Source organism: Macaca fascicularis, chromosome 12, assembly GCF_037993035.2.
Source record: "Macaca fascicularis isolate 582-1 chromosome 12, T2T-MFA8v1.1".
Classification (NCBI taxonomy): Eukaryota; Metazoa; Chordata; class Mammalia; order Primates; family Cercopithecidae; genus Macaca; species Macaca fascicularis.
Window position 1 is genome coordinate 126,110,001 of NC_088386.1, and position 19,189 is coordinate 126,129,189.

At 45.7% G+C, this 19,189-nt stretch overlaps 2 protein-coding genes across 26 annotated transcripts in view; both read right to left on the reverse strand.

Annotated features, from left to right (window-relative positions):
* Positions 1-662: 662 nt before the first annotated feature.
* LOC141408232 (sp110 nuclear body protein-like) lies at positions 663-3,284 on the reverse strand. The gene is made up of 2 exons (XM_074010433.1): positions 3,138-3,284; positions 663-988 (listed from the first exon to the last, which is right to left on the reverse strand). Exons 1-2 carry the CDS (start codon positions 3,174-3,176, stop codon positions 794-796), a joined length of 234 nt encoding a protein of 77 aa, XP_073866534.1. The 5' UTR covers positions 3,177-3,284; the 3' UTR covers positions 663-793.
* A 5,697-nt stretch (positions 3,285-8,981) lies between these two features.
* The window catches only part of SP110 (SP110 nuclear body protein), a 40,806-nt gene continuing 30,598 nt past the window's right edge, over positions 8,982-19,189 (reverse strand). For 10 of the 25 annotated variants that reach the window (XM_074010430.1, XM_074010428.1, XM_074010425.1 and 7 more), the window contains 4 exons: positions 18,513-18,632; positions 10,654-10,752; positions 10,007-10,175; positions 8,982-9,227 (listed from right to left, as the gene is read on the reverse strand). In XM_074010430.1, the coding sequence (XP_073866531.1) occupies positions 10,024-10,175; positions 10,654-10,752; positions 18,513-18,632 (371 nt within the window). In that variant the 3' untranslated portion in view covers positions 8,982-9,227; positions 10,007-10,023. Of the gene's footprint in view, positions 10,176-10,653; positions 10,753-15,742; positions 16,167-18,512; positions 18,633-19,189 lie in introns of those variants that run through there. The other 15 variants (XM_074010432.1, XM_074010431.1, XM_074010423.1 and 12 more) reach the window with 4 other exon arrangements.

Genomic DNA, 19,189 nt, shown 5'->3' on the forward strand with positions numbered 1-19,189 from the left:
GGATATTAGGAAATCAATTTGTTATTTTGAACATTGCTAAATAAAAAAAACAAGCATTTATCCTATTTTTTGTACAACCTATATTTCAAGATAACTGAATATTGTTAAAGAGAAGCTATTTGCAGAAGAAATCTGACCAATAATGATGTAAAAAAATAAAATCTGAATCTCATCATTTTGCGACCCCTGATGATATCACGGATTTAGGTATTGCTAAAACCGTCAGGTGACAGATGATCAGGCTGACAACACCTGCACCTGCTGCCAAGCTTAACATAAAAAATAATACTAAATTCCCCCTGCGAAGCCTGCTTTTGCCCAAAAAACCCCAAATCAAAGCAAACCCCTCAAAACCTGAGTTAAAGCAAGCTTCTAGATCTAACTTCTAGCTTACAAAAAATGAGAGGAAGAGAGGACTATACCACTAAGAAAATGCAACCAGAAAATTCCAGATTGCAAAAAATGTAATAGGACCAAAGCCCTGAGTTCTTCAATAAATACATGACAATTTATAGCTTAAAAGAGACATAGGGACAGGTGAGCCAAATGCAATGTGTGCAACTTGTTTAGATCCTGATTTGAACAAATCAACTCTAAAAAGACTTCTGAGACAGTGGGGAGACTGTGAACTATGATGGGGTATCTGATGGTATTAAGGAAGTACTAATTTTGTTTTTTTAGTGTGGATATAGCCTTTTAAAGGTAAAAAGAAAGAATAAAGGTGGTGAAGGGTGTGATAATCCTATGAAGGGTCTGGGTTTGGGTCCTGAGGGCAGCGAATTACATCCCAGACTCACGGGCAATTAACAGTCCAAGCCAGGGTCCCATCAGCTGAATCCTGAGGTTGCGATGCTTCAGTCTTTTCAGAACAGGGTAAAGGAAGAGTCCAGAAACCACGTTCACTGGCTTCGTGAAAACCAAGCACGTCTTTGAGATATTTTTCAAAATCTGCCTCTAAGTTAAGTTCTGCCTTGCCAAAGTCGGAAGCCTGAAAGAGAAAAAAGCAAACAAACACGTTGAAGGACGAAAGATTACAGCCATCAGATCACTCATAGATTTTTTTGTTTTTTGTTTTTGAGTCAGGTCTTTCCCTGTCACCCAGGCTGTGGTGCGGTGGCACCATCATAACTCACTGCAGCCTTCAATTCCTGGGCACAAGCGATCCTCCCACCTCAGCCTCCTGAGTAGCTGAAACTACAGGCACATGCCACTATGCCCATTTTTTTTGAGGCAGAGTCTCGCTCTGTCACCCAGACTGGAGTGCAGTGGCCGGATCTCAGCTCACTGCAAGCTCCGCCTCCCGGGTTCACGCCATTCTCCTGCCTCAGCCTCCCGAGTAGCTGGGACTACAGGCGCCCGCCACCTCGCCTGGCTAGTTTTTTGTATTTCTTAATAGAGACGGGGTTTCACCGTGTTAGCCAGGATGGTCTCGATCTCCTGACCTCGTGATCCGCCCGTCTCGGCCTCCCAAAGTGCTGGGATTACAGGCTTGAGCCACCGCGCCCGGCCAGATTTTTTTTTTTTTTTGAGACAGAGTCTCGCTCTGTCGCCCAGGCTGGAGTGCAGTGGCCGGATCTCAGCTCACTGCAAGCTCCGCCTCCCGGCTTCACGCCATTCTCCTGCCTCAGCCTCTCGAGTAGCTGTATGCCCAGATTTTTAAAACTTTTTTTTTTTTTTCTCAGAGATCGGGGTGAGGAGGTCTTGCTATGTTGCTCAGGCTGGTCTCAAACTCCTGGCTTCAGGTGATTCCCTCACCTCGGACTCCCCAAAAGCTGGGATTGCAGATGTGAGTCACTACTCCCAGTTTCACTCATATTTTTTTAGGAGGCCCAGCAGTGAGGCAGAATGGATGGGGAGACGCTGCTACTAAAATGTTGAAAAGCATGAGACTCCACCTGGTTGTTAACTTCCACCTGACAGGTGATTTGGACTGAAGGTTTAGTTTTGATCATGGCAAATCTGAGCATGGTGCAAAATAGCTTAAAGAATGTTTTTAAATGCATTTCTTGAAAGCCTACTCACTGATGAAGGATGACCCTCTGTTCTCCAGGGCTAAGGATACGCCAGGCACTGAGTGGCTCTCTGGTCAGCCCTTTCTGCCTGCAGCTCCATGAGTGGGTACCCGTTTACAGTTTGTGGTTTGTGAACATGCCAACTCCTGGCATGGAAGAAGGGAAGGAAGCTGGGTGGAGATGAAAATCTTCCTTAGGTACCTCCCAAGAAATATCTGCACAAGTGAGGATAAAAATCAGGACAAACTGGCCGGGCGCGGTGGCTCATGCCTGTAATCCCAGCACTTTGGGAGGCCGAGACGGGCGGATCACGAGGTCAGGAGATCGACACCATCCTGGCTAACATGGTGAAACCCCGTCTCTACTAAAAAAAAATACAAAAAACTAGCCGGGCGAGGTGGCGGGCGCCTGTAGTCCCAGCTACTCGGGAGGCTGAAGCAGGAGAATGGCCTGAACCTGGGAGGCGGAGCTTGCAGTGAGCAGAGATCCCGCCACTGCGCTCCAGCCTGGGCGACAGAGCGAGACTCCGTCTCAAAAACAAAAACAAACAAACCAACAAACAAAAAATCAGGACAAACCAAAGTTACAAATGTTGGGATTGCAGGATAGCTCAACTAGCTGGTCCCTCCCTAGTAAAGGAGGATGAAACCAACACTGTATCTGAAGGCAATTCCAGATGTTTGAGTCCAGTGAGAAATGTATGTGTAAAAAAATGCAAGCATAAGTATCCAGGAAGTTTAACTGATTTTATTTTGTTTACTTATTTGTTTTCATATTTCTGAGGCAGGAAGAACAATGTAGGCATAAACTGCCTTTCCTTCCAGTTTGAACAAAGAAGCTGGATGCCATTTACTGCTCGCTTTGGGAGCGAGCTGCCGATCTGGGAACAGAGCCTTTGTTTTTTCAGCTGCTGTTCCGGAGATCCCTCCCCTGTCCTGCTTGCTGTTCTTTTTGCCACTCACTCCTTGCCTCCAAGAATGCTGAGGTGTTTTTTTTTCTGTAATCCTTGTCTCATTTGAGCTCTCCCCAGGATGAAACTGAGGGTAATCCTTGCAAAATTCTGCTGTCCCAGAAATTAGGGGAAAGTAGAAAAGATGCAAAAAGGAAGCAGGACATGCCTTTTACCTTGTGAAATGTTTTATGGTTGCGGAAGATCAGGCGCATGTCCCGCACAAACTATGCCACCGTGTACACTTCCGTATTCAGCCTCTCCTTAACCAGGTCCAACCGCATTGCTTCCTGAAAGGGCTCACCGTAACCGCGAATCAGGACAAAGCCACCAGAGAGGAGACGTCAGCACAGCTGTCATCACTGGAAAGGATCCAGTTTAAATACAATCCAAGTCTTCATTTCCAGGGTGATAATGATAACACCATCTGACTTCTGTAGGCCAGCTATTGTTCTAGGCACTAGATAAACTAAATTGTAAGCCAAGCATATGAATATGTAATCTCCACATTTATGGGTACCATAAATAATGATGCCCATTTCACAGATGAGGAAACCGAGGGATGGAGAGGTCAAGGAGCCTACCCAAGATGTCCCAGCTAGAAAGTGGCAGAGCTGGGATGGGAACCCACACAGTTTGGCATCTGTGGCTCTTGTTTTTTTTTGAGATGGAGTCTTGCTTTGTCACCCAGGCTGGAGTGCAGTGGTACCATCTTGGCTCACGCAACCTCTGCCTCCCAGGTTCAAGTGATTCTACTTCCTCAGCCTCCCAAGTAGCTGGGATTACAGGTGCCCGCCACCACGCCTGGCTAATTTTTGTATTTTTAGTAGAGATGGGGTTTTGCCATGTTGGCCAGGCTGGTCTTGAACTCCTGACCTCAAGTGATCTGCTGGCCTCAGCCTCCCAAAGTGCTGGGATTACAGGCATGAGCAGCTGCCCCCAGCTGGCCTCTGTGACTCTTAATCTCTAGTAGGAAAGACATTCCTCCTAAAGAGAAGATGAAACTGAGATACACAGGAGGGGCAGCAACTTGCCCGGTATCCCATAGCCCGTGAGTGGTAGGGTGGAGTTTGAGCCAGGTAGTCCCTCTCCAGAGTGTGCAGCGAAATCCCCGCTACACTGCTCCACTGCTGCCGTGCTGTCCTTCTCTCCCGTTCTCCAGCTTCCTGAGCAAACTGCAACACCTGCCGGACTCAGCCCCCACATTTCTCAAAGTGCATTTTATGCAAGGGAACTGTAAAATGTGACTTACATTAAATGGAATGCCTGTAAAAAAGGAGCTTTGTGGATGACAGTAGGCCTTCAAGAGGAGGAACTCATATTTCTGTAAAATGTGAAGAGGGCTTGAAAGTGAAATGCAGCTTGGAAAGTGAAGCCAGGTGAATGTCTAGACATGCACACGGACGGGGCAGCCAAGCCCAGTCAGCATTACAACCGTGCTTACCAAGGCTCACGGGGTGTGTGGGATTTTGTTTAGACTCTGTGTTTGGGCATTAAATTGTCATCCTCTAAAAGGAGACATTGAAGCCTCCCTTTGGTGCAATGCCCTGACCCTGTGCCTGTTTGTGCTTCTCATGTGAGAAGGGAAAAGCGTAGGCTTGGGGTTGGCATCCAACTTACCAGCTGGTCCTGAGGCTGCATCTGCCTCTCCAGGATCTTAGATACATGATGACACTGTTGGCTTCCTGAAGGCCTCTTATCCTGCAGAAGGTGCAACTCCACAGCATCCTGAGAGGTTGGACAAAAGGTGAACAGAGGGCAAGGTCCCTGGAAATGGCCACCGTTCCTGTGGCTGCCACTGTCTTCCCTCAGGAAGGATGAGCTCAGCCATGAGGGTGGGATACCTCCCAGAGTGTCCAAGATCCCCACGTGGGGCCTCCAGCATTGACCCTTCCCTCGCATCAGTGGTGGCGGCAGGTGGGCAGCCTGAGGAAGGTGGTGTCACTGTAAGCGTGGGCTCTTTTCCCTGTCTGAGCTGCTGGGAGCACAAAGGAACCCAGGCTGCCAGGCTTGAGTGTCAGAATCCGGGCTTTCACCTGCAGGGACCTCAGGCCTCCATCAGCCTGATGAGACCATGGTGAAATGTGTGACAAGCCGTGCTTCCTGTCTTTCCTGAGCAGGCACAGAACATAAGCTGGCTTTTCCTGTCCCCAACTCCCCTTGGACAGGAGTCCCTGCTGTCCAAGGAATAACATCCTAGGAAAGGGCACCTCCAGGGGCAGAAGCAGTGTGGGGCCAAGAGGCTCGCTGGCAGCCTCAGAGACCCAGAGAGGCCCAGAGTCTCTGGCACCAGACTGCTGTGCATCACACCCTTGTCCGCAATGCTCACAGGTCCTGCCCTTTCCATCCGGAGGTGAGTGCTGTGTGCCCGAGGCGGGGCTGCATCCCACTCACCTCTTGGCTTCCACAGGGGGGATGTGACAGTCTTCACGGAAGACTCATGGACAAGTACTGCAGCAGAGAAGTTATCCCCCTTTACGGCACACCTCGCATTCATCCAAGTTTTTCCACTGCAAGGGCAGATCATGTGGACACCGCTAGGACCAGCTGCCACTACCACTGATGACCCAGGAATGCTGACCCTGTGGGGTTCTAGAACACATCATTTTGTGTGTGCCACAGTGGATATCCAAACCCAATTTATGGTGGGGGGAGCTGATGCCACCTCCCTGGGGGAAACTGCAAGACAAATGGCACAACATGCAGGGAGTCTGGGTGGTGACCACCACCACTAGGGCTTTTCTTCTCTGGCTGTGGCTTGCTAACGGGTTCTGCCGTGTTTTGAGCTGTGCTGCCGCCTGCTGGCAAGCTTGTGCTTTGAGCTGGGCCACTCTGGGCCGCATTTGCTGAGCCCCACCAAGCCTCTGCTAATAGATCTAACTGACCAAAGTAAGAAATGATGATAACTGGCATTTAGGTGCAGGAGTATGGGAACTGTTTTTCCTGGTGCCTTGCCTAACTGCCTAGGGTCGTAACATAACATGGCCCTAAAATGTTCCATAGTGGGCACGGATGCTGTGACCCAGTAAATAACAAATTAAAATAATCAAAATTAAGTTATCTTTGGCACTTACAATGGGCTTTACAACATGGAACTCCATGGACCTTCTCTGTTAAAATATTTAATACTGATCAATATGAATTAAAACACGGCTTTCAAGGACGAAAACTCATTATGGAAGATCTATTTAGAGAAGGGATGATTATCCCCAAGGTTTCTCCATTTCACAGCCCAATTTGGTCTGTTCTTAAGCTTGGAAAGAATGAATGATGCCTCACGGTGAATTACTACAACCTGAATGCTGTGACCCCATCTGTGAAGGCCCAATGTTATTGAAATTACTGACTCCATCCACTTAGCAAGTGGTAAATACTCTGCAGGCATAGATTTGACTAATGTGTTCGGTTCAGTGCGTATTTCAACAGCATCTCAGCTGCAGTTGCTTTCAGCCCCGAAGGGACACAACAGACCATTATCTGGCTACCATGGGGTACCTCGACAGTTCTGCCACCGTACACAATCTGCAAGCAGGATTTGAACTGCATCTGACCTTCTCTAGGAGCACAGGTGTAACATCACCCTGAGACACCCTTCTCTCAGCACATTCACGTGACACACTCAGGACATTACTCACAAGGAGCTCACAGAAAAGGATGGGGTTTGTGTTTCCGCATGGATGTGGGATTCAACTAAAACAAAAAAGTATGGGCCACTGCCCCAGGCATAGTACAGGGATCCACCACCAATTTCTGGCCATTATCTGGTCAGTCGAGGGATGCTCCATCCCTGACACTGTCAAAAAATAATTATTGACCCTCTAAGTACCCACAGTGTTCTAATAAGCCTCCCAGCATCCTTTAGTCCTCTTGAGTTCCAGAGGAAACACATCCCTCATTTATAGATTTTAGGTAAGCCCATTTATGCTATTACTTGCAAACAGACCCACTTTCAATGGGGTTCCTTCTAACAAAAGATTCTAGAATCTGTCAAATTGCAATACAGCAGGAATTAGTGCCCTCCTGAGTCTCATTCACTGTGGAGGCTTTGGCAACCTCCTCTCATGCCTCCTGGCATCTCTGGACCACCCATGATGGCCATGGACTTTTGGTACAAAAAAACATAAAACCCCAAAAGCTGTTTTCCTCAGCCCCACACTATATGCTGATAGAGTGGCAACTGCTGGCTGCATCCAGGCCCTTCTGGAGATGGAGGCTGTCACACGCCCAGCCTGTGGCTCTTTACACCAGCTGCCCGTCATGTGTGGGTCATGGAGGCAGCACCCTGCAGGGCAACCACAAACACATTTTGGGAGTACCAGCATCGGTCTCTTTGTTGTACACATACATAAGTGAGACTGCAGTGGAGACGGACGGACGTGCAGCAGTGACACTGGATGATGGGGCTGTGGGCAAGGCCCTCACTGGCCCATTCTCAGTCAGATAAACATTCATCTTATTCTCCCGACCTGGCCCTGGAAGGTGGGACTGAGAGGCTGGGTCAAACATGCCCCTGGCTATTATGTGCTGACATGTGGCATTAGGAGAGTTAGAGGGTATTATCATGTTGGGATATTAATTAATGGTCTGGATTTTAAAGATCCTTTTTTTTCTGGTTGCAAAAGTAACAAATTGGTCATTATAGTAATTCCAACTGTACATAAATGTATAATACAGAAAGCAAATGCCCCTGTGATCTCATCTCAAAATAAGTGCAGTTGAGTCTTTCGGCTATTTTTTCACTCGTAGACCTACCTACACAGTCACATAAGCAACAAGGGGCTCCTTCCCCACATGTCACAACTAGCATTAAGTGTCCTGAAGCTCTCCTGACTGCAGAACCCTCTGGTGGCTTTCCATTGATTGAATGATAACTCCATACTTATGAATCCATGTATTTAAACACATATCTATATCAAAGGTCTAATATTCTATAAGAAAAGTTTTTAAAAAACCATTCTGTAACTGTATCACTTTATTCTGCAATACTGATAGAACTTGTGTTTGGCCCTAATTTTTTGCTACTATGATGTTACACTGAGCACCCCTGATTCTCAGGGTATTTAAGATCAGCATGGGAAAGATGATTTATATAATAAATGGCATTGGGAGACCAGTGCCTTAAACTTGGAATGAATCCAGCCTGGTCAGGTCAGCCTCCAGGGCAACATGGGGGAGGCACCATTGTCTCTGCTGGAAGTTCACAACTAATGGGAAGCTCGTGAGTGGAACTGATGTCTGGAGAACACGTCTAAGCAAGCAGAAGAGGTTGAGGAGGGAAGTTAGTGCAGCCAATAGATGACTGCCATTTCCAGCTATAAGGAGGCCCTGTAGAGACAAAGCTCAGTTCAAATGCATCATTCCATCCCGGTGCTACCAATAAGGAGCACGGAGCACTCAGCAATACTTGGTGTGCAATCATGGATGATCCTCTTGTCCTTTCATATACTGTTCCTGTCTATTTCAAGGCCTTTTTTTGCTTTTCATGCTGGAGCAATTTTTTTTTTTTTGAGACAGTGTCTTGCTCTGTTGCCCCAGCTGGAGTGCAGTGGCATGACCTCACCTCACTGCAACCTCTGCCTCCAGAGCTCAAGTGATCCTCCCACCTCAGCCTCCTGAGTAGCTGGGACTACAGGTGCATGCCACCATGCCTGGCTAATTTTTGTATGTTTTGTAAAGAAGGGGTTTTGCCCTGTTTCCCAGGCTGGTCTCAAACTCCTGGGCTCAAGGGATCCACCCACCTTGGTCTCCCCAAGTGCTGGCATTACATCGCTCTGTACAGCAATACAGAGTCTCACTATATCACTCAGGCTGGCCTTGAACTCCTGGGCTCAAGCAATCCTCCTACCTCAGCCTTAGCTGGGACTACAGGTGCACACCACCATTCCTGGCTGATTAAAAAAAATGTGTTAGAGATGGGGTCTTGCTATCTTATCTAGGCTTAGAGTATTTTATTTCTGACACCTTTGGTTTATAGCCATCCAAATATCCAGATCTTTTTTCTAAAACACATGGACATGATGAGCTTTTTCATTTAATTTTTATTTTAGAGTCATTTGCTTCCCCATCCCAAATTAACTATGAAAATTGTTTTGAAGATGCCATGCCCAAATGTGGAGGTGACTCAGAGCTGGGAAACTCAGAAGCTCTAAGGTGAGCCTCCAGACAGGGAAAGTCTGCAACATGGTGACTGAGAGGGTAGTAGAAATTCACTTGCTATTTAACTCTCTCTTGAGATTTATTCTTGGAGGACAGAGCAAAAGTCCATTCTGAAAGACAGAAGGAGTCAATGAATGAGGTTATTCTGGAGGTTTTTCTTCTGTAGATACTGGCCTTCCCACTTCCTATGAGTATCTGTACCCAGACATCACACTGGATCTCAAACCCAAGGCGTCAAAAAGAAAAATTAGCTCCCTCCCCCAGTCAGTTTTTCTTCTGGACCTCACTTAGTGATAAAATCACTTTTCCCCCTGTCACTCAAACCCATGACCCAAGTTCTTCTTTCTTACTCTTTCCCATCCATTCCTTTCTTCTTCCATTTTTCCTCTCTAGATAAAATCTTTATGATTTCATCCTAGTGATAATTTCTTGAGTGTTACTGAGAGGGGCCTTGTGTTGGGTCCTGGGATCACAGAGACTAGTTCTCAGGACAGGAATAGCCTGCTGTGGACGTGCAGCAGAGAGATGGACCATGGACTGGGCAGTCTGGAAATGCTGCAGGGGGCCAGATGAGCTGGCCTTGAATAAGTGTCAGGTAGAGGATGCAGAAGAGCGATTGCAGGCATCTGTTCAGCTAGTTTCTTTTGAGCGTCTTACATCTCTCTTGACCTCAAAGCCCTCTGCCTGCATTTAAAGTTCCTGCACTCCTTTACTTGCATTTAAAGTTCTCCACCATCAGGAACAATCTGTGCTCCTAACTTTGTCACCCACAATTTTGTTTCTATGAACATTTAACTCCTTTTAAATCATGCTCTTGAATCCTAACGGGAGCTCTTCACATTTCTGCTGTTAAAACCCCACTTCTCCTTCAAGGATTTAAACCCGTCACCTATCTGTCGCTTGTCATTATAATACTTTCAGCAGCTCTGCTAGGGTCGTTCCTCCGCAACGTATACTCCGATTCCAGTTCTTTGTGTTTCTTCCTTTTCCTTCCATTTCAAATTCTTTTAGTGTTAACCAAGTTCCATCCTCATTCTGAATGCACTTCACTGAGGATCCTGTAAGAAAAAGAAAGCCCATTCTTGGATCTACCACCATTCTCTGTGAATTCACCCTAAACCTCTTCATCCTAATTGTGGCCTTCTACCTTTCCGGGTCAAGAGAGACTTCCTCTGTGAGGCGGAAGCAGTAGCAGGGGAGTCTGAAGGCCTCCCCTCTTGGACTGAAGCCAGCCCTAAAGCCTGACTGAGTGGTGAGGGGGTGGGACCGATTTTGCATTCATGTGGTGCCTACATGCACCAAGGACGTGGCTGTCAGTACAGCAGGGCCCATGGGTGACTTCCAGGTGGGAGTGGAGTGATCTGGTTGCCAAAAATACCATGATGTGGAAGAGTTTGGAAATTCCTTCCTAAGAAGTGTCTCTTCTTCTGCAGCCTAGGGTCCATTTCCTGATCAATTATACACCCAGGTATTTTCCTCCCTTCTAGTGAGTCCTTCATCTAGGGATTCCAAAGAGCAGAAGACCAAGGAACTCACCGTGTTTCATTTTCTTCTTATATAAAATCCCTTTCGCCTCACCACAGGTCACGGGGAGCTTAGAACAGTGAAAATCCACAGGGTCACTTTTGGGTTTTCCTGAAAGAAGAGAACAGTTTCATGTTATTCAGTCTTCATCCCATCTTCCTTTTGAATTCTCCCCTCCATGAATTCCAATAATGTACAGGGTACTGGGGAACATTCTCTGGTTAGTTTGCAGGAACTCTTTCATCTCGAGTGGCAAATAAGCTCTGTGTACACAGCAGCCTGCAACAAACCACCACCACCGCCACCAACACTACAGCCAACAAAACATTTTAGTAGAACATATAGGGCTTCTTCAGTGAATGTGTCTTAATTTGCAAGTGAATTGGCTGCCACCGAATAGTCTTCTATTCTATAAGCGTCCTGCTGATCTCTCTGTGCTGATGGAAGTTGCCTACCTAAAATATTTCTTTGCATTCATGTTGCCAGAGGAAAAAAAATCTTCATTTATTATCTTATTTCCTGATTCAAATGAAGACTTGGGTGAGTGAGGTGGCTGGCACTGAGAGGATGGTGTCAGTCTTAATTATTTGCTGTTTCTTTTCATTTTATTGCTTCCCTGCTTCTTCCTTGATGAATAAAAGAAAACCCTGGAGAGCTCTGAACTAATTTCCCAGTTTCTCACGGAGCGGTCTGGCAACTCAGAATCCCTGGGTAGAAATCTGGAGTTTAGATTCAGGAGAAGCAGTTGCAAGAGGGTTTAAAATAAATCTCAGCAATTCCTGCTGCCTTCCCCTCCAACCTCACTCTGGGTGAATTCATTAAAGAAAGACAGCAGGGGCTGTTTCTCTGGGGAGAAATGAAGGGGCTGTCCATGTCTTATGTTGAGTTATAGAGGATATTACACCTAAAATGAGCCTAGGAGAACATCTGGTCCAACTCTCTCCCTTGCCTCAAACGGTTATTGAAAGAGCTAAAGGAAAACAAATGGCAAAACAAGAGCATTGATGGAAAGAGGAAGGAACAGCATCAGTGGTGAAGAAGCCATTCATTTCTCTGGAAAGATACAAGGCAGGTAGAGTCAGACTGAGAAAGGAGGGACACTGAGAAGTGAGGATGTAATCCCCCCGACAGAACCCTACAGGATGCCTGGCCTCACAGGAGCAGAGGCTGGCAGCAAGGCTAGGCATGGGGGTGGAAGGTAGGGGGTGTGTGGGAACTTAGGGTGGGAAAAACTTTGTTTCAACAGCAGCCCTCTTGCATGGAGGGGCCAGCTCCACCATTTGTCTCTAGACTCTACTCAGTAAATATGGCACAGCAGATGAGAGCGTGTCCTTGGGAGCCAGACTAGGGTGCGGGCAGGGGTGGGGGTGGGAGGGGCTTATAATCCTGGCTCTGCCACTTACTAGAAGGATTACCTAAGTGTGAATTACTGTTATCAGATTTGAGTGGGAAACTTGCTGCCGCAGGTTCCTAATGTGGGTGAAAGGCGGAGCTCCAGGTGACTCTGGACCACTGTTACAAACCTTGAGGGAGATTAGCACAGCTATGGGGACCTTCTACAGTTCTCTGTCTCCAGAGAAATGTCTTCTCTAATTCCCTGTGGTGAATATAGCTTTAGTGAACACAAATGTCCCAAACACATTCACAAGCAGATGAGGGAGCAGGGGGTGGTTTTGGGGGCCACGGGTAGCAAGCGGATGTGCAGAGTCATGGGGACAAGCATCAGTCCCTTCCTTACCCAGTGGAGGCAAGTCATCAAGTGAAGTGGGGCTTTTAGGCCCAAGGACTTCCAAAGCCAGCTGTCCTATGCCTCAGGGCAGCTTTCTGGCCTGTTCCCAATAGTGCTGACTTTGACTCAGTCTCACCTACTCATCTCAGCAACCAGGCCTTGAAGGATGAGACCCTGCAGCCCCAGGAACCCTGTGGGGGATGCTTGGGGCTCTCTAACATCAGCTGGTTCCTTTGTAAAGTGAGCTGCAGCAGCGGTGGATTTAGGTCCCCATTAGGAAGCGTGAGCAAACAACGAGGAACCTGCTGTGAAAAGCAAGCAATCAGAGAAGAGAGAGCTCAGGGAAAGGAAAAGCAAGGTGGAGAAAATTAAGAAGAAAAGCTGAATCCAGATGAGAAATAGCGGCATGGTAAAAAACGAATTCATAATCCAGAAGATCAACTCCGGGAATTCCTACAGAATGTGGGGAAGAAGCACAAGGTGGAAATTATGCATGGAAAGACCACAGTCCTGGGGAATGATTTGGGAGCTCTATGATGTATACACGAGGGGTGTGGGAAGGGGATGGCGGGGGGTGGAGATGGAGTGGTGGGGGGGTGGAGATGGGGTGGTAAGGAGAAAAGTGATAGTCAAGGAAATAGTAAGAGCAGCAGATGCACTGTGTCGTCTATCCTCACAACAATGTGTAAGAATGAGAAGGCAACGACTGTCCCCATTTTATAGATGAGGGACTTGGGCTCAGATGTGGAGAGAGAATTGCCAGTGGTCACCACATTACATGAGGTGGAGCTGGCACTGGAATTGAGACAGGCCAGACCCAGTATCTAGCACTCTTTCCACATCATCAGAAATGCCACGAGACTCCACATCATACAAGCGACAGCAGCACAGATACTCGGTGTTTAATGAGAAGTTACGGATAGGGCAGAAGGGAGAAGAAACTGATGCTGAGGGACAAATGTCAACGTTTGCCAGGGCTCCTGCCTCCATCAGTGTTTGAGACGAGGTGGAATCTGGGTTCATGTACATTTTTCGTGTAAAGGAAAAAGGGCTGGAAATTGGAACACACAGGTTGATTTTAGCTCATTCAAGTCTTTTACCCTTTAATTGAATCTGTAAAACGGGCTGATAACACTTACTTATTATGGGAATTAAATGGCAAAATGTGGATCAGAGTGCTCTGCCAACTGTGATGTAAGGTACACATTTATATGTTCATCAGGACCTCTGCATAAAGTTGATGGGTTGTACCCTGAGCAAGGACTCCATCCTTAAGGGGCGCTCTGATTCATATTAGAAACAGAATCAGTGTACCTGCTTAGTACAACAATCTTCCAGAAGATGGCAGAAAAGGGTTTGGTTTCAAGAATTGGCTGTGACAGATGAGGTAGTGAATTGAGGTAGGGGCACCTTTTTCTAACTCACACACATGCATCAGATGGGCCCAGATACTGGTGTTCATAACTTGATGAAGAAGTACCAGCTGTGTGAGGCATGGGGAGCTGGACATACAGCAACGCGCAAGACCCATCCGCTTACTGACCTCACGTGACTTTTGCACAGTGAACAGGCTGTGCACAGATCATTCATCACAGTTAAGTGCCATGAAGACAAAATGCAGGTCTCCACAAGGGCATGTCAGGGAGACCCACCCCCACCTGCTGGGAGAGAGAATGCTTCCCTGTGGAAGTGACATTTAAGGTGAGGTCTGAGGGCAAAGGTCTAATATCCAGAATTTACAAGGAACTTAAACCAATTTACAAGAAAAAAAACAACACCTTTAAAAAGTGGGCAAAGGACATGAACAGACACTTCTCATAAGAAGACATTTATGCAGCTGATAAACATATGAAAAAAAGCTCCACATCACTGAGCATTAGAGAACTGTAAATCAAAACCACAATGAGATACCATCTCATGCCAGTCAGAATGGCGATTATTAAAAAGTTAAGAAACAACAGATGCTGGCAAAGCTGTGAAAAAATAGGAACACTTTTATACTGTTGGTGATAATGTAAATTAGTTCAACCATTGTGAAAGACCTCGTAGCAATTCCTCAAAGACCTAGAACCAGAAATACCATTTGACTCAGCAAGCAATCCCATTACTGGGTATACACCCAAAGGAATATAAATCATTCTATTATAAAGATACATGCATGTGTATGTTCACTGCAGCACTATTCACAATAGCAAAGACATGGGCTCAACCTAAATATCCATCAATTATAGACTGGGTAAAGAATATGTGGTACATATACACCATGGAATATTATGCAGCCATAAAAAGGAACAAGGTCATGTTCTTTGCAGGGGCATGATTAGAGCTTGCAGCCATTATCCTCAGCAAACTAATGCAGGAACAGAAAACTAAACACCGCATGTTCTCACTTATAAGTGGGAGTTAAACAATGAGAACACACGGATACAGGGAGGGGAACAGCACACACTGGGGCCTGTCAGGGGAGCAGGAGGGAGAGCACCAGGATAAATAGCTAATGCATATTGGGCTTAATACCTATGGGATGGGTTGATAGGTGCAGCAAACCACCATGGCACACATTTACCTATGTAACAAACCTGTACATATATCCCAGAACTTAAATTTTTTTAAAGAAAAGGTGAGGTCTGAGGGTGTATAGCAAGGAAAGGGAGGAGGATAAGGGGATTAGCTTTGGGGTTGGGGGGGTGAGTGGGGAGGCCCATGTGAGGAGGTACTGAGCAGGAACGAAGTAGCAGCATTCAGTATCTGATGACCTATGCTGTGAGGAGTCAGGCTGATGTGACCCTAGAGACATGGGTAGGGGTGGTTTATGGGTGTTGGTGACATCCTGTGTCTTGAGTTGCATGCTGGGTATGTGGGTGCTTTTTCTGTGTGTGTGAATCCATCAAGCTGTACTCTTAGGATACATGCATTTTCTGCAAGCACATCTACCAGTGCTACTCAATGCTCCAACCTACGACGGGACAGGGGCTTGATCAGAATCAATGCACTGCTGTTGCCACTGAGGAGTCTAGCTATGAAAACAGTGTGCTTAGCATCACAGTTGGTTTACAAGCTCCTTATTCTCGTAGACCTGCAACCAACATGCTTGTCAATGACACCAGTCTGGGGTTCTCACCTTGCGTAGCACCTACTATACTTCGATAATGAATGAAAAGGGCCAAAGTGGCTGGAGACTAAAAAAGGAAGAGAGGGTGACAAGAAATGACGCTGAAGAAGTGAGGTATAAAAGCAGAAGAAAAATAAATGCAAGAAGAGGAATGGGAGGGAGAGGACAGAGATGCAGAGAGGCCGGAGGGACAGAGAGGCTGAAGCAAGCCCAGGGTCCCAACCAACACAGGAAAAGGAACGAGAACACTGTCAGGCTGTGCTTGAATAAGGGTTTCCTTTAATTCCTAGAATGGAAGACATAGAAGTTTATTTTAGAACTTGACTTAAAGGTTTAGTGATCATCCTTAATCATTTTTGGGTCTTTGTACAGCTCTGTGTTAAAGAATCCTTCCAAGTATGGAAATAGCCACCGTGCACAAGTGGGTGGGTTGTTAGGCTGGCAGCACTCCTGATGCACCCAATTCAGCTGGTACCCATGAGGGTGGAGAACAACTTCGGAGGAGAAGGACAAGGACGGTGGAAGAAGGGAGAGAGGAGACAGCGGGTGGAGCCTGCAGCAGAGGCCAGGGCTCTGGGGAACCCAAGAGGGAGGCGCTGTGGCTTGCTTGCTTGCTTCTTCAGTGAATATTTTTCTGAAATTTCCTTTCTGAACTTGAACAGATATCTTTTTCCTTTTTCTTTTCTAAAAACAGAATTAATAATCACTTATAGCTACAAACGTAGATTTATAAGACTCATATGTTAACAATCTTAAAGTATTTTTTCCTGTTTTTCTACCAGTTTGGAGAGACAAGTTACATATGAGTCCTTACGAAAGGACTTCCTTGCAGCATTGACTAAGGAAATACCGCAAGCTCATGTTAAAAGACAGAAAAACTAAAAATACTACAGAAGCCAAATTTCCACGAATCAATATATATCAATACATTTACTACAAATACTAGAATAAAGGGATGTACAGGAGTCCCCCCCTTATCCACAGGCCATATGTTTCAAGCCCTCCAGTGGATACCTGAAACCATGGGTAGTGGACACCCCTGCAGATACTATGATTCTTCAAAACCAAGACAGCTACTAAGTGATTGATGGGTGCGCTGCGTATACAGTAAGACACACTGGATCAAGAGAGGATTCACATCCCCGAGTGGGATACAGCAGGATGGTGCAAGACCGTCACGCTACTCAGAACAGCACATAATTTTTAACTTATAAATTGTTTATTTCTGGAACTTTCCATTTAAGATTTTCAAACTGCAGTTGACTCCAGGTAACTGAAATCATGGAACAAAAAACTGCTTATAAAGGGGGGCTACTGTATGGCCTTATAAATATCACATAGGAAGGGCTTTTTAAGGAGGAAGTAATGGGCATAAAGCAGTGGTTAACACTGGGTGACTTTGCTCTCAGGGATATCTGGCAATGTTTGGAAATCATTTTGTTTGTCAGGACTGGGAAGCAGGTGCTACTGGCATCTAATGGGTAGAGGCCAGAGCTGTTGCTAAACATCCGATGACACACAGGACAGCCTCCGAAGCGAAGAATTATTCAGTCCAAAATGTCAATAATGCCAAGATTGAGAAACTCTGGCATAAACCATACTGCTAAAGGTAAACTGATTTGTCTAGCTAACTAAGCAGATGGCTCCACAACCAAAAGCTTCTTAAGTTCAAAGACAGAAACAAAATCAGAAAAACTGCAGTAATTATAACAAAGGGTTAATCTCCCTAACTGATTAAACAAAAAATGGCCATTCCTATAGAAAAATGGGCAAATTCAAACAGATGAGCCTCAAAAGAAAAAATTCCAATGTCAAATTTATTTAAAAAACAGGTAAATTGGTAAAGATAGGCTAGGTAATGCTGTGGTAATTCACAATCCTCCAGATCTCAGTGTTTTATTACAGGTGTCAGCAAACTATGGTCTAAGGGCCAAATTGGCCTACTGCCTGTTTATGTAAATAAAGTTTTATTGGAATATAGCCACACCCTTTTCTCTATGTATTTGCCTCTGGCTGCTGTCACGCTACAAAGGCAGAGTCAAGTACGTGCATCTTCTGGTCCTTTTTGGAAAAAAATTGCCAAGCTCTGGTTTACAATGACAAAGGTTTACCTCTCTCTCATGCTGTTTGTTCATCATAAATTAGATGAGGCTCAGCCCTACATCACTGACACTCATGGCTCCTGCAGACAGAGCAGCCTCTGTCTAGAACATTCCTGGTCTTGGGCAGACAGAAAGGAGACAAAGGGGCTTTTAAAGCCTCGGCCTGAAAGTGGCTCTCTAACTTGGGTCCACATTTCTTTGGCTAAGTTATCACATGGGCATTCCTGAGTCCACAGGGCAGGGCTGTGGACTTCTGAGGAGGTGGGGCACTGGAACACTGGAGAACTGTAATATAACCTACCACAGCATGTTCGATCACCTGCCTAGTGCAAAGAAATTCAAAGGGAAACACCAGTGAAATATCACTCTTCACCTTTGGCAGTCATCATAGACACATCTTGTTATTTCTAGTGTTGGAGAAAATGGAGGGAAAAGGTGTCTGTATGATGTTAAAGGGAGTATAAACAGATAATTTAGGCGATTTGACAACAAATATGTCCTAATTTAAAAATGCAGACTTGACCAAGCAACTTCACTTCTAGAAATGAAACATTAAAAAATAATCTTGCAAATGTGTCCACTCTGAGGATTGGTGCCACTTCCAAGACTGGGTTGGCCAGAACCAGAAAGGAGTCTCCCAAACTCAAGAGAGTAGTGGCGACTCTAATCATAGAAATGAAAACAGCAGACACTGGGGAGTGGTCATGTAAATCCACATGGCAAAGCCAAGGTGAACTGCACCCCGAGAACAGTTCTTCCAACAACCACTGTCACATCAACAGATCCATGCTCTGTCTTCATGTCCCTCTTATCTGTACATCTCCCTCCTTCTACTATCGACTTTACATATCTATCTGACCCTGTACATGCTCCAGGAGACCCTCATACATTGAGCTATTCAAATAGCAGATTTCATCATTAGTCTTACCTTTTGATCTGGACTTCTGGGCACATTCAGTTCTTGCCTTTTGGATGCTCATCATGACCTTTGAGTTCCAGGTTGAGTCGTCTATCCTTCCAGTCACCTTATCCACCACTTGGAGCTTCTCTTTGATGCCATGCCCAGGTGAGGTTGCCATTGGACCAAACAGATTTGTGAATAGTTTAGTGAGCTCCCTTCTCATGTTCCCAGCCCCTACCCTTTCAGGAGTTATCTTGTAATTTCTCCATAATTCTCTCTTCTCTTGTGTGTATCTTTCTTCTCCCCCAGACTCACAATACTTCCTTCTATTTCTCTTTTTCAAGTCCTCATTTTGTTTAGTAATTATAGGTATATCAGTTAGAATGCAAGTGTAGGGATTTGTGTCTGTCTTTCTCACTGCTGAGTTCCCAGGACCTAGGACAGATACCTGGCCCACACCTTATACTCCATTGCTGAATGAATGTTTAATAGGCACTAAATTTTTGAAAATATTAAATGTATTTTTCTTTTTAGTTTGTTTTTATTTCAATAGCTTTTGGGGTACAAGTGGTTTTTGGTTACATGGATGAATTATATAATGGTGAAGTCTGAGACTTTAGTGCACTCTTCATCTGAGTAGTGTACATTGTACCCAATACATAGTTTTTTATTCCTCTTCTTCCCTCCCCTTTCTGAGTCTCCAT